General features: G+C 42.9%; 1 protein-coding gene across 2 annotated transcripts; it reads right to left on the bottom strand.

Moving 5' to 3' along the window:
• Positions 1 to 5,397: 5,397 nt before the first annotated feature.
• Positions 5,398 to 16,338, bottom strand: riox2 (ribosomal oxygenase 2). Of its 2 annotated transcripts, none has more exons than XM_071461475.1 (10): positions 16,211 to 16,338; positions 15,140 to 15,586; positions 13,806 to 13,925; positions 12,888 to 13,016; positions 11,769 to 11,872; positions 10,170 to 10,272; positions 8,909 to 9,071; positions 8,689 to 8,777; positions 7,118 to 7,228; positions 5,398 to 5,680 (listed from the first exon to the last, which is right to left on the bottom strand). In XM_071461475.1, exons 2-10 carry the CDS (start codon positions 15,578 to 15,580, stop codon positions 5,528 to 5,530), a joined length of 1,413 nt encoding a protein of 470 aa, XP_071317576.1. In that variant the 5' UTR covers positions 15,581 to 15,586; positions 16,211 to 16,338; the 3' UTR covers positions 5,398 to 5,527. The 2 variants fall into 2 exon arrangements, with proteins under 2 accessions (XP_071317576.1, XP_071317577.1); XM_071461476.1 differs by lacking the exon at positions 16,211 to 16,338 and adding an exon at positions 16,156 to 16,193.
• Between the last annotated feature and the right edge of the window lie 2,836 nt (positions 16,339 to 19,174).

Raw genomic sequence — 19,174 nt, forward strand, 5'->3', positions numbered from 1 at the left:
TTGCCATGGTGATTCCCCCCCATAATTCCTCCCTGCAAACATTTCGGCAACCCAGGGGCATTTATTATTTATTTCTCAAAACATTTTCCATTTCATTCTACTTAAGATATTAAACATTCAAAATGAAGGATACCATCAATCAAAACTTCGGAGCAAGACACAGAGAGGATATGGACAATACTTACAAAATAAAATAAAATGTAACACATAAACGACAATTAAATAAAACTATTCTGAGTATTTTATATACCACAAAACTATATACATAGGGATACTAACAAATAACAAATTTACTAATCTTCTTCTACAGTCCGTGTAATGAATTAATATAGTGTCTGAAGACTATTTTGAATTGTATGTGTGGTTTCTTTTGGTCCATTTGTATTGGTGGATGTAGTATTTTCCATATAAAATAAAGTTCAAAATAAAGTTTTTTACAATCAATATTATTCTTATCATAAAATAATATGCTTCTTTTTTTTCTGAAAGAATAGTTGAACTATTTAACCTAAATGATTTAATACACAGGCATTCATATAATAGATGACAAATACTCTGTGTCATAATACACACTGTATAATTTTAAATAAGATAACACAATATTTCTTATTATAGTTTCAAACTGATGTCTTTTTCATATTTTCAAATGCAGAGTTCTAAAACAGTTTGGCAGGAGGAGTTGTGAACCTCTGGCAAAGTCTCTTAATATGACTATTATTAGATTTTCTCTCTGTGAAGCATTTACCATCGAATGTAACATCCAACACTTCTTTCAAACTGTGGATTCACATCAGACAGGAAAGTCCCTTACATTAATCTCAAAAGGTATGGCAGGAGTAACTGGAATTTCATATTTATTGAGTAATTCTGTATAAGTAAATAAAAGTCTCTTTTCATTTAGTAATTGTGTCCCCAACAATATGTCATGTTTAATTCAGCTTTCAATAAATAATGTTTTATTCTTTTAATTTAATATCTTTATTCTTCCAAATTAAACATTTACAGGAGAAGAAATGTGTTTATAAAAAAACTGGATGATAAGGCTTGTTTATGGTACTTAGACAATTTAACTGGGATTTTATTTACATCAAAATTACAGTGCAGGAGGAATTCACTGCAAGGAATTCTATGTCCCCATATGTCAAAGCAGTTTAGACTCAGGCATAAATTATTAAACTCTGCAGAGTTATTCACTCTTACAGGTTGTGGAGACACAGTCCAGCAGTGGATCTTTAATGGAGTCCCAGTCTCCAACTAGGACTGATTTTGTATTAGCAGAAGTTCTCAGAAATGAAGAATTTTCTCCCCCAAACTCTTGGAAAAGATTTGCATTCCTGGAACAACTAATATATACAATCTTCGTCTTCCTGCTCTCAGTCTTTAACTGCTGTCAGTCAAACTTCAGCAGGCTGTCATACACTTCCATCTAGTCTCTACCATAAAGGCCTGATGGAAGCTGCTGAGATGGTTGTCCTTCCAGCAGGTACTCCATCTCTACAGAGGAACTCTGAAGTTCTGTAGAGTGACCAATGGGTTCTTGGTCTCCTCCCAGAATCATCCGTCCGAGGCTGGAGGAACAACTCTGGAGAAGTCCTGGTGGTTCCAAACTTTTTCTATTTCAGTTATTGAGGCCACTGTGTTCCAGGTAACACTCGGAGCTTTATAAATGGTTTTATACTCTTGCCCTGATCTATAAATAAAGATCTTTCATTTAAAATGAGATCTACAGCACAATAAAATGTTTAAAAAGTGAAGGGTTGAAGGGGAGCCACTTTTTCAGTATCCTTTAATATCAACCCAGCACTTGAAGGAAGAAAACCTCTAGCTGCATTCAGGATGAGAGGAATTCTATCAAAACTAAAGATTAACTTTACAGAATTCACCAAACAGGAGAATTATATCAAACTAAATAAAACTCATCTTTTCCACATCTCATTCTGACTTTGTCTTAAACAAAATAAGAGGATATGTCCCTCAAATTTAGTTTTTGTTTACTTCAGTGATCTTTTTAATGTGATGTGCCTTGTTGGTTGAATCTTTACTGTTTGTCTATGCCTTAGTGCTGTACATGAATCTTTCATATAGAAAGCAGGAGTAAAACAGGAACATGTTCTGTTGCAGGAAGAACAATCTGTCATTCAAAACTGATGTTTGTAATAAAGCAAACAATAATGCAGAACCAACCATGTTGTGAGGTTCAATCCACACGTGGATAATGCCCTCTGAGGTTTCACTGAAGGCTGCACTGTTCCTGACACATGCCTCTTCATAAATGTAACAGAGATACGCAGCTCACAGGTGTCTCATAAGTTGTTTAACTAACTTAAAGTCCCAAAGGTTTTGATTTCTTAAATCAAGTGCTGCAGTCAACCATTTGTCTTAGGGCTGCTCCTGAATAGTCGACCAAACATCAGGTGATAGGAGGAGTCTTATCAACCAGGTTTTGATTGGTTAGTTGGTGTCAGGACAAAAAGGTTCTCTGCATGGGAAGTGGTGTCAGTCAGTCAGTCATGGACAGATGTGCCTGTGGTTATTAGGCAGAAATGTAACAATCATAAAGGTGACAGGCAAACATTCAGCTGTCATCCGTCAACGCTCATCAGTGGAAACATGTTAGTAGCCTCACGTTAGCAACTTAGCATGGCTGCTTGCTCTAATGTTAGACAGCCTAGATCAGGGGTGTCCAAAGTTTTTTTCATGACGGCCACATATGGAAAAATACAGAAAGGACTGGGCCACTTTCTACACCTGAGGTATACTGCCTCACTTCTAATGAACAAATAGTAACAAAATCAATCAATTGCAGGTAAATTATGTATGATAATTGAACATGTTTGAAGAAAAAAAAGCCTCCATCACAGCTCTTCATCGGCAAATTTTCACAGTTCACATATTTATAAAAAGGTTGGCAGGTCATTCTCTCAGTGACAGCCTCAGATTGGTTCTTAGGATGCTGATCCCTCTTTATTGTCCTGTACGAAGGGAGAGACAAGAAGAAAAATAGGGGATGTGGATATTTCAAGCTTGTTACACAAATAAATAATTGGGCTTGTTACACATTAAAATGTGTGTATAATTGTGTGTATATTTGAACTCGCCTGTAATGGGAAGATGTTGCTCTCAGTGAGAGCAGTGATGCTGCGCTTTGGTCTCAAGGATGGCTGGCAGGTCAGGAGCAAGTGTGGTGGTTGAGATGCGAAGGACGTGTCGGTCATTCTGGTTCTCAGGCTGTTTCTGTTCAGCGTTAACAGAGAGAACGTCTGCTCACAGATGTATGTTGAGCCGAAACCTGCCCTGTTCCAAGCTGCGGCAGAAGTCAGGCAGGGAGAGAACACGGTGCTGATTCTTCAGGGAATCATCACACTGCATTTCGAACAGTTCTAACTGCAGATTCACTTCCACCTCTTCTGCATCCATTAAACACGGAGCTGCAAACAGTGTGATTTCCTTCTCAATGACAGAAAAATCTTCAAAGCGCCGACGAAATTCTGTGATAGGAGATGTGATCACACATATTCTCCTATTTTAGCAGAGATGCTGGAAATGCGCATTCGATTTCGCTCAGCGTGGGGAAGTGTGCTGGTTGAAGTGGCGCAGTTGTGACTCCAAGAAGCTTTCACATGGGCACACAGCTGTGGCACAAGCTGGTCTCTGCCTTGCAGTCTCTTGTTGAGGGTGTTGAGATGATCAGTGAGATCAACCAAAACAGCCAGGTCTGCTAACCATAAAGGATCACTGAGCTCATGCAAAGGTCTGCCCTTTTCTTTCAAAAACGTGTCGATATTTGCTCTCAGGGAATAAAACCGCTGCAGCGCGGAGCCACGACTGAGCCAGCGCACCTCAGAGCGGCAGAGCTCTTGTGCCCGAATTATACTGACAGTTTTCACCACTGTGCTCATCACATCGCCAAGCTGAACTGTCTTGGCAGAGAGCTTCTTGGTGGAGGATGCGGAGCCTTTTGACAGCCTCACCTCCGCTCTCTTGCGCCTTAGCGCACAGCAGAGATCCATCCCTTTGTGCGCACCTGTCACTGCCGGGGCCCCGTCCGTTGTAGGTCCGCACAGCCTGTCCCATTTAGGTCCAGTCTGGTCAATTGCACCTGACACAGCTTCAAAAATATCCTTGCCAGTTGTTGTCCCCTTTAGACTTTGAAGATCAAGCAGTTCCTCCGTAATGCAAAAATTATCATCAATTCCCCGCAGAAAATGAACAGCTGTGCGGTGTCCGCGGCATCTGCGCTCTCATCACATGCAGTCCAGTAAACATGGAAAGGACGAGCTTGATCTGGCACTTGCTGTTTTAAGTTGGCCGACAGGGCTTCAATTCGCCGCACAACTTCACAGCTTCCTCCGGGCACATTATTCCCGCGACTTTAGTGAGGCACTGTTTGATGAGGTCACCATCTGAAAAAGGTTTCCCGTGTAGGGCAATAAGATCAGCTACTTCATAACTAGCTATTGTGGCATTTTGTTGAACCTTGTTAGCACGGAAAAAGCACTGTTGCTGGGTTAGCAGGCTAGCTGTCATCTGCTTCAGCTTCTCCTCCCGCTGAACGTCTGATGTTTTGTTTCATAATGATGGACAGCTGACAACATGTTCACTGACAGTCTGTAATTATCAGTACTGCAACTCAGCAGACCTTATGTCTGAATTAAACTAACATTTCTCACAGTAACAATCATAACAGTTAAACACTAACATGAACCCAGTCCGTTACAGTACATTGTGCGCTTTCCTCACGACAACCGTTTCATTGCAGATCAAACACACACACACTTTCTCTTGTTTTCTATGAAAAAAGATTCATTTTTCCACCGAGTCTGAAATTTTCTGCGCTCACTTGCGATCATTTCTGGTGACCCTGAGCGGTCTCTTTTATTTGATACTATCTTGTTCAAGGCAGCAGCTCCACCTTGTGTCAAAACTAAGAATTACAATACAGTTAAGCGCAAAAAATATGTGCGGGACATTGACCATTATGTTTTTAGACTTTGATACGGGCCAATTGAAAATGGTCGGCGGGCCGCAGTTTGAACACCCCTGGCCTAGATAAATATGTCCTATCATAGATTATTTCTTGTTTAATTTATATTTTAAAGGGTCATTTGTGTGTTGGTGTTTAAATTCACAAGTTGTGTTTTGAAATAGATGATCAATGTGTTGTCAACAGGCAGCCCTTATTTTTTAAACCCATTATTATGATGTTGTATTTCTCTGTAATGCAGCACAGTGTTAAATATTACTTATAACGCTGGAACTTGTATCATTTTATATATAATGAAATAATATCAAACATGACACCCAGTTGACTAATTGCTTGAACTGATAACTACTGGTCAAGCAGGAAAATGTTTGGTTGGTGCAGCTCTATGAGAGGTTTCAATGAGTCACATGAGGTCAGAGTTCCAGCTGTCAACACAGCTATGGCATCTTTATTCAGGAGGACAATCAGGCCAAGAGACACATTTAGAGGGATTCATAAAAACCAACAAATGTGGCAGTGATACTTTTTTGATGGAGTGGTGTGCTACAACACCTCCAGCAGGCTCTCACTCCAGAGAGCCAAGACCAGACTGAGTTTGGTCTCCTGTGTGGGCAGCTGCAGCTGGGCCACAGGCAGCTGCTCCGCCTGCTGGAGCTGCCGCAGGGCCTGGAGGTGGGACAGAGGGAACTTCAGGCCCTGCAGAAACAAAAACACATACATTTCTGGGTAACAAATGAAGACATTCTCTACAAAACATTTACACACACATCAAATATGTCAGGGATGTGATGACCTGGTCATGTTTCCACCACTGGTCAGTGGACATGTGGCTGAGATGGAGTTTTCCTGATAGTCGTTGCTGTTTTGAAATGATTCAGGTTCTATTCGTGGGCGTTCACGGTCTGCAGTGTTTACCACTTAAAATATCTGTCTCTAGATTTAGAGACTTTTTCCCAAACCACACTGGGTACATGGCTTATACTCTCAGAATTAACTTTTCAGTTGGTTCAGTCTCAGTCCATGAAGGTTAAGTTGGCAGTCCACAAACAAAACTTCAAAAGTTTACGCAGATGACACCCAGTTGTACTTATCCATGAATCCAGGTGAGACTAACCAGGTAGCCAAGCTTCAGGTGTGTCTTAAGGACATAAAAACCTGGATGACCAGTAATCTCTTACTCTTAAATTCAGACAAAACTGAAGTTATTGTAATTGGCCCAAAACACCTCAGAGATACACTATGTGATAATATACTGACTCTGGATGACATCACCTCGGCCTCCAGTGCTACAGTCAGAAACCTTGATGTCCTTTTGACCAGGACTTGTCCTTTACTTCACATATAAAGCAAGTCTCTAGGACAGCCTTCTTCCACCTGCGCAATATTGCTAAAATCAGACCCATTCTGTGTCTAAAGGATGCTGAAAAACTAGTTCATGCATTTGTTACCTCAAGACTGGACTACTGTAACTCTTTATTGTCAGGATGTCCCAAAAATGCAGTAAAAAGCCTCCAATTGATCCAGAATGCGGCAGCACGAGTACTGACAGGAACTAGGAAACGAGATCACATCTCTCTTGTGTTAGCTTCTCTGCATTGGCTCCCTGTAAAATCCAGGATAGAATTTAAAATCCTCCTCCTCACCTACAAAGCCATTAATGGTCAGGCACCATCGTACCTTGGAGAGCTTATAGTTCCCTATTTTCCCAATAGGACACTTTGCTCTCTAAATGCAGGTCTACTTGTGGTTCCCAGAGTTTGTAAGAGCAGAATGGGGGGCAGAGCCTTCAGCTATCAGGCTCCTCTCCTGTGGAACCAGCTCCCAGTGTGGGTTCGGGAGGCAGACACCCTCTCTACCTTTAAGATCAGGCTTAAAACTGTCCTGTTTAGTAAAGCTTATAGTTAGGGCTGGCTCAGGTATGTCCTGACCCATCCCTTAGTTATGCTGCTATAGAGCTAGACTGCTGGGGGATTCCCATGTGCACTTGCTCTTTGTGGGAACTGTTGGGTTTTTTTCTGTAACAAAGTAAGGTCTTGACCTTACCCTGTAAAGTGCCTTGAGATAATGTATATTATGATTTGGTGCTATACAAATAAAATTGAATTGAAAAGGAGTGAAAAAGAAAAAACTTACCCTGGAGACATCGTGCTCCTCCTCTTCATCACAATCTTCACCCATCATGTGGCTCTCCCTCTGGTTCTTCAGAGAATGTAATACAAAGACGACCAGCTCTGTTGCCTCATCCTGAACACACACACACACACACACACACACACACACACACACACACACACACACACACACACACACACACACACGAGACATCTGAGTCGTGCTGGCAGGATGACAGAGCACTCCACCACACACTGGGCTTCATTCACTGTCAGCAAGCTTAATACGTTAGACATTAGTAGACCACTACTGTGTTTTTTCAGTGCTGATACCAATACTGATTATACCAATAACTGATATTTGAAGTTGATATTCATGAGTTGTAGAAATGTGTTGACATCTACAGTGAGCAGAGATCTTCTCTGGCTGAGGAGGAAAGCAGCTGAAGCTGTCTCCACCACTCACATCCACACAGCTCACTGCTAGCCCGTTTAGCAACGGTAAAACACCAACGCAATGTCATTCACAACAGGGCTGAAAACTTCAATACAAAAGCAAAGTTGTTGTTGAATTTTCTAAAACTGCATTAGCACGTTACGCAAAAATATCACAGTATAAACAAACTCCATGAAAGTTAGCGTTAGCTATGTTTTGCTACATTATAGTGGGACTCTGGGAGAAGAGAAAGAGACTGATTTAAAAGTCAATGCTTTCCCCTCCTTTATGAAACGGTCCTGAAATTCACTCTCTTTTTCCTGCTGGTTCACTTAACACAAACACAGCAGGTAACAAATCAGACGTTTCCTGTGGACTAACAACCAACAAAAACCAACAAACACTGTGAGAGGACATGTGTGTCAAAGAGGCTCATCGTCAACTAAACAACACAGACCAACTTCTGACACACAATCCAACGGAGGTTCTCAATAAGACAAAGAGAAGAGCTGGTCGGATCTCTGAAGCTTGAGGCAGCAGGAGACGTCTGGATTGATACATGACAGGTACTACAGACCCAGGCCCACATGAGGACCTACACTGTACTGCTTTGTATGTGTCTGGATTTATCCCTCTGCTCCACACGAGTGGAGGATTCTTGTTGGTGGAAAACCATCACTAAAGTGAGGCCATTGGCTGTATGAGATGTTTGACCCCCTGATGAAGGCTTGATGCTGGAAAGCATCAGTTTGTTTTTAGGTTTCGACTTCACATGATAACAAAGGCCTTTTAACTGTTTAAAATCAGAGTCCACATGTCTGCACGTGTCCCATCCAGTAAACTCAGTCTGAGCACAGGAAGTGCTCCAACCCAAACACCCTGACAGCAACATCTGCATCTGATATCTCCACAATGCATCTCCCTGTCTCTGCCACAAACACAGAGTGCACTGTTGATTGGCTGTTCATCTGTGATATATAACCAATGTGATGATGCTGCTGGCGGCACATCGAGCCAGACACCAACGACTCAGAAAGCATCACAGCCAAAGGAGCACATCTGTTATTTCTTTAACTGATCAGACCAGACAAAATAACAATTCTGATGACAGGAAAAATGATGAATTGATGTCAGATGAAAAGCCTTCAAGGACTTACTGTTCTCTCCTGGCAGCGCTCCACTGTTACTACCATGTGCTCTTTAAACTGCAAACACACCGTATCCTCCAAGGCAGGAATCCTCTCACCTGTGACACACACACACACACACACACACACACACACACACACACACACACACACACAATGTACAAAGTGGCACAGTAAATTCTACAGATGTGCACCTCGTCCTGTCCATGATGACCAGGATGGGACTGACCTGGTGTAAGTGGCTGCTGGCTGTACGGGGGCAGTCTGTTCATGACGAAGTCTCTCTTCATGTGAGTGGAGCGGACTTCCAGTTTCCCTGTTTCCACTTCATCAGCCAGAGATCTGAGGGCGGTGGCCAGCCACCTGCTGGTGTCGAGGCCATCGCTGCTGTCCTGCACACACAGACACATCCAGACAGAGCCAGTGTGAGCTGGCGCATGAGGACGTGAATAAATATGTGTGATTCTGCAGCTCTGTATGTGCCTCCACTGACTTAAGCAATAAACATGGTTGTTTACACCTTTCTTTTGAGACCAGGGGTGAGCTCAGGGTAAGGGATGGAGCCAGGGTAAGCTGCTAGAAGCACAGATCAAACTGGTTTCTGGATTTTAGGACCAGTCGTATAAGCCTCATGCCTCTAGAGCAGGGGTGTCAAACTGATCCATAAAGGGGCCGTGTGGCTGCAGGTTTTCAACCCAACCATGCAGCAGCACACCTGACTTGGCTCATTCAATCAACTCAACTGAACTGTCTTCACACAGTCCAAAACTTGCAGCCACACCCACCCTTGATTAAAGGGTGTGGCTCAGTTCAGCTCAGCTGAGTTGAGTTGAGTTGATTGATTGAGTCAAGTCAGGTGTGCTGCTGCATGGTTGGGGTGAAAACCTGCAGCCACACGGCCCCTTTATGGATCAGTTTGACACCCCTGCTCTAGGGACTAAAGCTGTGTTTCTGATTCACAGAGTGGGAGATGTTAGGCAGCAGGCGACCAATCAGTTCTTGAAGCTGATGTGTTGGGAGCAGGAAAAGTTGTGGCATTCGACCTCTGTGGCTTCTTTCAGCAGGATAACGTTCCCTGTCACACTACAGAAACTTGTTGAGTAATGATCTGGGGAACATGCAGGAGATCAAGGTGTTGACCTGACCCCTGAATTCTCCAGATCTTCATCTGATCTGCTGGACAAACAAGTCAAACAAACAAGACAAACAAGGATCTGATGCCAACTTCCTGGTGCCTGATAACACAGGACACCTTCAGTCCAGGCCTCAACGGGTCAGAGCTGTTTTGGCACCATGATAAAGGTATACAACAACATATGCATAATAATTACATGTAAATATCACATGTATGTAATATACACTGTATTGACAGATGTTGGGATGTGGAACCCGCTCATCAAAACATTGCTCTACATTAACTATAAAGGCTATTTTCAAGGTGTCAGTTCTGAATTCAGCCGAAGTGACCAGTGAATTGAAAAGGTATTTACCAGTAAGAGTCTTCTGGGCATGCCCTCTCTTAGGCTGACTTCAGTCCTGCTGCTGTCACTTACAAAGCTGGGAAATACATCCAACAGCAGATCCCCCCATGACCTGAGGTAATGACAGGTAGAGAGGACAGGTGAGAGTGCTGCTCTTTATCAGCCACATCACAGACGGACTGTACATGGAAGTACACAAGCCATCACTCTAAACACATGTAACACTACAACATACAGTATCTGAAGGATTTCACTGTTTGAGTGCTTTACCAAGAGATCTATTAAAAGACAGTTTATGGTGTCATCAGACGGTTCCGCATCTTCCATTTCAGATGCTCTGTGGTGTCATCAGCCACTCCAACAGGAAACATCAACTTTGCTTGATGAAATCTGTTCTACTTTCTCAGATCGCTGACATCCTGTGGAACTGATGACAGACAACCAGAGACCGGGGGCTGAGCTGACCCTGCTCATCTCCCTCTAGCTTGGTGTTTGTGGAAATTTCACACTTACAGTTTTTATTAAATGTTGGATCTGTTGTGACGACACAACAGAAATCATGAGTTTGATGATTTAGATTTGCTGGTAATTCCTGCTCCTCCACACAGTGGTTTCACATCCAGGTCAGGGGTCAGACAGAAGCACTAGAGACTAGGTGATGATTGATTTCAGACTGGTGCTTTGACAATGAGAAACCAATGGTTTCGAAACCAACTCTCCACCAAGACAGTCTCTCTAACAACTGTCGTTGGCACATGGAGCACAAAGGGAACCAGTGACATCATCAGCCTTGTGAAAGCCCCTCCCAGAGGTTAAAAATACCTGGGTCTCCACACCAGATAGTTGGACCAGTCCCAGCCTGGTCAGGTGCGAGAAAGAACTGATGAAGCCTCTTGGATGAGAGGAGAAACGTCTTCCTAGACAAACAACCAAGTCCAGTTGCTTTCGATTTAAAACTCCTTTGAGATACTATGACCTGGACAAATGAGAATATTCACAGGCTTACTCCTGGTTTCATTATGCCCCGACTGATACTGGCCTCAAGCAGACAAGGCGGTGTCTTTTTTCTCTTTGACTTCTTTTTAAGATTTCTGATGTCTTCCAGTGATCTTCGTGGCTCTACATGAGCTCAGTTCTCCCTCCAGCACTTCACTTTCTCTCGTTGCACCTATACCGGATGAGCTGGATTTGGTGGGGACTTGAATGAATCAATGTCACTGTAAATATTGTAGAAATCACACTCCTGGAATGACCAGCTGAAAGGTCTGACCAACCTGCTGTTCCCATCTTGCAAACTTATTGTGAGAGTATGTCAGATAATGAAGGCAAGTGAAGGTGTGTTTTCGCAACATTTTTATGATGTGATACAGACCATTTTAAAGGATGAAACATGCTTCAACTATTTCCTTTCTATTCATGATAGGAAAACTTAAGGATAGGCTGTGACTAAGCTGTACATGCATAGGTCTGTTTTCTTGTATTACACACACAACTACAGTGATTGCGTGTTGGTGATGATGTGCACTCAGCACTGAGAGCACAATGATCATATGAACACTGGGCCTCCTGTGTAGACACTATATAAAGTGAGAGGAGGAGCTCTCTTACATTCTCTGGTAGGTGCTGAGAGTCAGGTGGGTGGAGTGGTCCACTCCTGCTGGGGTGCTGGCTTGATGGATGGTGCCTCTGGGAAAGTACAGAAGATCTCCAGCCTGTGGAGAGAGAGGATGACTCATCCACTCATGAAGAAAACACTCTGACACATGATGAAGTTGGGTTGCTGAGGTCTCATATTAGCTTTGACTGAACGGCCTGTCTCTGATCTGTAACTGAATTGTGTTTCACTGTTACACTCGGTCCAGTTTAACAGCAACACAGACTACATCATCCAAAATGATCGGGCTGAGACAGAGTCAAACATTTTAACCTTCATGACAGAACGATATACTGCAACACACTTATATTACATCACACACATTACATCGTTTTACATACACACAAATACACTGACCTCAATAGTCACTGTGGACTCAGAGGGTCCAACAGTCTGAGACCACTTCACATTAGAGATGGATGGATGAATGGAGGAATGGATGGATGGACAGATGAATGCATAGATGGTCAGATGATGGATGGATGATGGATGGATGAATGGATAGATGGGTGGATGATGGATGATAGATGATGGATGAATGGATAGATAGGTGGATGATGGATGGATAGATGAATGGATAGATGGGTGGATGACGGATGGATCGACTAATGATAGATTAGTGGATGATGAATGGATAGATAGGTGGATGATAGATGGATGGATGGATGGATGGGTGGATGATGGATGATAGATGCGTGAATAGATGGATGGATGATGGATGATAGATGATGGATGGATGGATAGATGGGTGGATGATGGATGGATAGATGGGTGGATGGATGACGGATGGATCGATGAATGGATAGATGGGTGGATGATGGATCGATCAATTAATGATAGATGAGTGGATGATGAATGGATAGATAGGTGGACGATAGATGATGATGGATGGATGGATGGATGGATGGATGGATGGGTGGATGATGGATGGATGGATGACAGATGGATAGATGGATGGATGATGAATGGATGGATAGATGGATGGATGACGGATGGATCGATGAATGGATTGATGGATGGATGGATGGATGGATGGATAGGTGGGTGGATGTGGATGGATGGATGAGCTGTACCTTCAGTATAATATCATGGGTGGGGCTGCCGATCCTCTCCTCTGACTCCACGCTGTACTCTGCTGCCAGGGGAACTGTGGGGTTGTAGAGAAGCCAACGTTTCTGTCCCTCCAGCTGCAGAATAAAGACCTGGGCAAAGAGCACCATCAGACCTCCAGTCGGTACCTGCTATCTGCTGCTCAGGATCTGTATTTCAAACTTTCCACACAGGCTTACTGACTGACGGAGGTGGGTGTAGAGGCTCAGGACTCTCATCAACCGTCTTTCATATTTAAAACACATTTTAAAACACGCTCTACTTTTTTTCCATTGAATCCTGTCCTCTGTCTCCAAACCAACTCTGTCACGTGAACTCATTTTCTGAGTGTGTGTATTGACTAATCTCCACACTGTACAGCCTGGGTGACAACATGATCAATTTGGGCGTGTGCCCAGTGAGCTGTCTCATGATTACCCCCTTGAGCATATTTCATCTAACATGGACGAGGTCATCACTTCCTCAAGCAGAGGTGGTGATCCGGTTCAGCTCAGTGTTTTTTTAACTGAGGAATTAGACCCGTGTTGTTTCATCTAAACCCCTGATGTAAAACACTGTGTATATGCTACCTGTCAACCAGTTATTCAGTTTGGCTGATTAATCAACACCAACAGGACTGATCGAAATCTGTCACACTGGGACGTACAACACTGTTTTGCTTGGAGGCTCCATTCATTCGGTCAAGTTAATGTCACTGTGTATTTGAGATCTGTGTTGTGAGTCATGTTCACATCAGCTGATGTTTCTCTACATGTCTGAGTGTTTTTTTTATAAAATGTCTCTAACCCACAGCCTCCAGTCTTGTCAGCAGGGTAAAGTACAGCGTGGTTAAGTCATTAACATGTGGCTCTGTCTGTTGAGTCATGCATTGATTGTTGTACCTCCACGTCATCGTAGTGCACGGGGAGGCCCTGGGACTCCTGTGGTGTGATGTAGACGTTGGATCCCACCAAGCCTCCAAAGAAACACTCCAGCTTCTCCTGGATCCTCCACAGTTCATCCTGACAACACACAGAAAACCATTCAAGTGTCTGATCTGAGATCACCACACTGCATCGAGCTCCTCTGCTACAGGCTGAATGTCCTTTATGTATGTAATGTCATTTAGAAAGGTGTCAGCAGTGCTATATGTCCAGGTCTAACACAGGTACAAGCTGTTGTTCAGTCAAACAATGATCAACTGAGTAACACTTGTAAAATATGAAAGCAAGAAGTGAATGATCTTATGAGGAAGTCATCACTCATTGACTGGAGGTCTCATAAGATTCTTAATCATCTTCATCTGAAAAATCTCATATAGTTTATTATCAGAAATGATGATTTTGCAGTTTTTGTTGGATGGAAATGTTTCTACTACAGAGACAGTGCACAGGTATATCTTAACCAGTATCAGCCCAGACACCCGCTGTTTTGAATGTGCCACATAAAACTGCCTGCAGCTGAAACCCAGAGTAGAGCTCAGTGACAGTGGAACTATTCATGAGGAAGAATAAAGGGCCGCTGTACCTCCACTGTACAGCAATGCAAAAATAAAAATGTGTAATGATAAGCATGTACCCACACTGCTGATCTCCCATCATGCCAACAGTGACATAAGTCAGTTTATTGTCTCTCTCATAGCACAGTGACCCGTATGAAGGGACAAGTTAGCTGCTGGTGTGACATGTGGCTGCTGAGGTGAACTGGTGGTTACTGGTGTCACTCACCTGTCTCACAGTTCTTATCTCTGACTGGCCCCTCTGATCACACTGGCAATATGTGTAGTTACTTTATTTTATTTTATTTTATAGACACTGGTGACAAAGCAGCAGACTCTGGTGTTTACTCAAATTTACTCTAGCACCAATTTGAGGTTGTCAGTTTTGATTTTCAGTTAGTTGTCTTAAAAACTAGTGAACACAAGGCCATGAAATTTGGTACGCACATTACATGCACCTTCAGGATGATGCCTCGCACCATGTGACAAGTGTTTTGACTGATACTACATGTCTCTATATGTTGGATGTATTTAAAAGAGAATAAATGAGAATATATTTGGTGACGATCATTTGCACACTGAATGTGAGAAGGTGTGTTCACATTACACAGTCAGCTGACCTGTTGATAGTACACAAATATTAATTAGGTGTAACTTTAAGGAATGTGGTGTAATAGTTGATTGATGGACGGATGACCATCAGCAGTAACATAGAGGGAGCATGATATTCTCTCTTACCTTGAACCTCTGTGGCTGGTGGAACTGGATCGTGGCCTTATTCTGAACCAAGAACTTATTGAGGACACTGCTCTTAACTTGGCCCTCCTTGTTGAGCACTTTTTTCTTGCCGTTGATGCAGCGAACAACGTTGACGTCCTTGTAGTAACTCAGACCCTGAGAGCACAAGCTCTGCAGGTCAGACAGCTGGAACAGAGACTGGTAGTAGGAGGCTGTGCTGGAGTCAGACCTCTGGAGATGGAGAGGTTTCTTCTCCCAGTACTCCCTGAAGAACTGCTCTGTCCCCATGGGTTGGATGAGGCTCTCGAACAAGCTGAGCGGGCTGTGGAAGCACAGAGGGGCTGGGGTGTCGCTGTGCTCCGCCCTGCTCTGTTTAGGAGGGAGATGCTCATCATCACTGCTTCGTCTCCTCACAGTCTTTGTTTTGCTTTTCTTTGGCATTTTTATCTAAGAAAAATCAAAGATACCCTCAATGTGATGCTGACATGAAGTGAGGCTGAATCTCACACCTACTGCTAACATCCCCCCACACCAGTGCTTCTCCAGCCTCGCAGCCTGTGCTGATCTCCCTCCCCCTCAGTTGAATCTGTGTCTCCCAGCTCCTCTCTGAATACCTGTGGTGTGGACTCACCACCTCACTCCTGTTGGTGCTTTCAGAGACTCACCATGTAGGCGAGCTACAGGCAGATCCTGTTCTAAACTTTCCGACGTGTTGTTTCAGCCTTCTGTCATTTTAAATCAGTTTGTCTAACACAGTTTATATGGACTCAACATCTGGAGTTTGTCTGACAGTCACACATCACCACACAACAAGCAGCATGACACAGACTCAACTAAATTCAAGTGCAGCTTTCAACCAACTCATGCACTTTAACATGAGGTTTAGACACGACTGACTGTCTGTGCTGTACAAGTGTCAGAGCGGCCTGGTGACAGTTTAATAATCTCATTCATTTCAGTTCATCAGTGTGGATAATTCAGATGCTGTGTGTGCTGAGGCTGACAGGCAGAGCTACCTGCAGACACCGTGCTTCCCTCTATGGTCACATTAAAGCCTAGCACCTCACTCACCTTCCCTCCACGTATGAGCTGGGCCCGTTTCCCCCACGTGAACCGAGTTGTGTTTCCCTAAATATGTCCGACAGGAAACTCGTACTAACATCAGCGGAGGCCCGGACTGAGCAGATCTTACTCAAAGGCACCACCTGGTGGCGGAAGTCGAGCACTGCTGCACACGGAAGCTGCGGGCTACACACTGGCTGCAGAGAAAGAAGGGCGCAAGTGCTGCTTGACGAGAGAGCTGAATTAAATGAAATTACACAAAGATATTGTGGGGTGTAATTAAGTTGGATCTACCAAAACAATAAACAATACATTATCAATTAACCTCTGACATTTATAGCACAAAACAGTTATTTAAAGGAGTTAATATAAAATACAAAAAACTCCATTGTTTCTATATTAGATTAACTTTATTGTTATTTCACAGAGTGCGGACACTGATGCTAGACAACGAAATGTGGTTTAGGATCCAACCACAAGTGTAAAAAGCAGTAAGTAAAATACATACAACCCTGTTTCCAAAAAAATTGGGACACTGTAAAATGTAAACAAAAACAGAATGCGATGATGTGCAAATCGTGTAAAACCATATTTAATTGGAAATAGAACAAAGACAACATATCAAATGTTGAAACTGAGACATTTTTATTGTTTTATGAAAAATATCTGCTCAATTTGAATTTGATGACAGCGACACATTTCAAAAAAGTTGGGACAGGGTCATGTTTACCACTGTGTTCATCACCTCTCCTTTTAACAACACTCTGTAAACGTTTGGGATCTGAGGAGATCAGCTGCTGGGATTTTGAAAATGAGATGTTCCGTTCTTGCCTGAAATAGGATTTCATATGCTCAACATTTCGGCGTCTCCTTTGTTGTATTTTTCGTTTCATGATGTGCCAAATATTTTCAGTAGGTGACAGGTCTGGACTGCAGACAGGTCAGTTTAGTGTCTGGACTCGGAGCCATGCTATTGTAATACTCTCAGAATGTGGTTTGGTGTTGTCCTGCTGAAATATGCAAGGCCTTCTCTCAAAAAGATGTTGTCTGGGTGGCAGCATATGTTGCTCCAAAACCTTAAAATACTGTTCAGCATTAATCAAGCCTTCCCAGACATGCAAGCCTCTCAAGCCACACCATCACGGATGCTGGCCTTTGAACTGTGCGCTAATAACAAGCTGGATGGCTCCTGTAGCCTGGAGGACACAGCGTCCATGATTTCCAAAAAGAATTTGAAGTTTTGATTCATCAGACCACAGGACAGTTTTCCATTTCACCTCAGACCATCGTAAATGAGCTCAGGCCCAGAGAAGTCTGTGACATTTCTGGATCATGTTTTTTTCGCCAGTCTATCACAGGGCTGACACATAGAGACAAACAACCACTCACACTCACATTCACACCTACGAGCAATTTCGAGTCACCAATTAACCTAACGTGCATGTCTTTGGACTGTGAGAGGAAGCCGGAGTATCTGGAGGGAACCCACTCAGACATGGGGAGAACATGCAAACTCCACACAGACAAACAAAAAAGACAAAAAAACAAAAACAACAAAAACAACAAAACAAAAACAATAATCATTTTTTGTTTTTAGTCCACTTCAGTCTGTTTTTCGGCACACCAGTTTTATCATTTGTAAATTAATTTTTTCATTTCTCATTTGGCAAAGACAGTGGAACAGTGGACAGACAGCAACAGGAAGTGAAGTGTAAAAAAGTCAAAATAAAAGCCAAGAGGATATAAAAGTGTAACATTATTTGTTCAGCCCATTATGCACAGGATCTATATTAGATAGACAGATGAATAGATAGATAAATAATAAATAAAACCTGTTTGACATTCATAATGTTTTGACTGCACTCCAACTTCCACTCGCTACACATTCACATTCAAAAGTCCCCAGTGAGTCTTGTGGTAAGACTTTCTCCAGAGTCAGAGCAATATTCATCCATCAACACTGACAGCCATGCAGAAAGTGATAGCTGACTATAACAGCCAATGCAAATAAAAGGACTGATTACCTCTTATGAAAGCTGCCATTAGGAGTGTGAGGAATTTTCCCCCAGTAACTATCCAGCTCATACACTCTGAACCATATTAAACTCTGGTGTTAGTTAAATGTAATGTTGAGATGGACCATGACAGATTTCAGAAAGCTGTGATAATTTTTTTTATTCTCACTCACTTGTGTATGAGGAGATTCTCAGTCATCCAGGTCTTGATCTTAAATTGTTACAACGGTAACTGGACCTGGCTCTTGAAGGCGTGTCTCCTCTCATCTGAAAGGCTTCTTCAGGTCAGAGGTGTAGAGAGGTGTGTGGTCATTGTGAGGATGTGGTGGAGGATGTAGTTTGGTGTGCTGTTGAATTGTTCTGTGTTATACAGACAGGTGTTTCTATTATTTTTGTCCAGCTCATTAATATCAGTGAGGGTAAGTAACAGAAACACTTCTCTGTGTGCTGCAGTACAGTTCAACAGCACAATCCCACATCATCACATCTCTAAAACAGTGTGATAATACCTGAACATTACAACCTTCATGAAGGAGGATTATTACAGGACTGTTGTGTTAGACTGCATCAGTTTTAGCTTGGTGTTCCTAATAAACTGACAACCGTGTTTATATTTAACTCTTGGTTAATGGTCTTCAGCACAGTTTGAATTTGCTGTGATGTCTGATTTTTGTATATTTGTTGGAGTTCTCCCAGTCTGGTTCTGTAAATCCAGCCCCGGCAGGAGACCAGTTTCACGCTCAGTGCTGTGAGGGAGCTGATTCCAGCTACTTCTGGGTGATGTTACTCCACCTGCACTAGCACTGGTCCATATCAGTAGAACCAGGGCTCAGCCTGGTTCCCCACCCCTGACAGCTCAATCCCAGGGTATCCCTGTGGGTGGTGGACCCTGTACATGACTAATGAGCCATTCCTAATAAGACTCCAGCTGAAGACCTTGATTATGTGTCTCCTGTAC

Source organism: Trachinotus anak, unplaced genomic scaffold (assembly GCF_046630095.1).
Source record: "Trachinotus anak isolate AG129_WGS33_773 ecotype Australia unplaced genomic scaffold, CSIRO_AGI_Tana_v1 ptg000024l, whole genome shotgun sequence".
Classification (NCBI taxonomy): Eukaryota; Metazoa; Chordata; class Actinopteri; order Carangiformes; family Carangidae; genus Trachinotus; species Trachinotus anak.

What these genes read in the sequence shown, in the direction of transcription:
- riox2 (XM_071461475.1), bottom strand. Translation starts at nt 15,580, where the DNA reads ATGCCAAAGAAAAGCAAAACAAAGACTGTGAGGAGACGAAGCAGTGAT. An exon ending in ACCAGCCACAGAGGTTCAAG is followed by an intron (nt 13,926 to 15,139) that starts GTAAGAGAGAAT and finishes GTGTGTTGTCAG; the next exon opens with GATGAACTGTGGAGGATCCA. An exon ending in CTCAGCACCTACCAGAGAAT is followed by an intron (nt 10,273 to 11,768) that starts GTAAGAGAGCTC and finishes TCATTACCTCAG; the next exon opens with GTCATGGGGGGATCTGCTGT.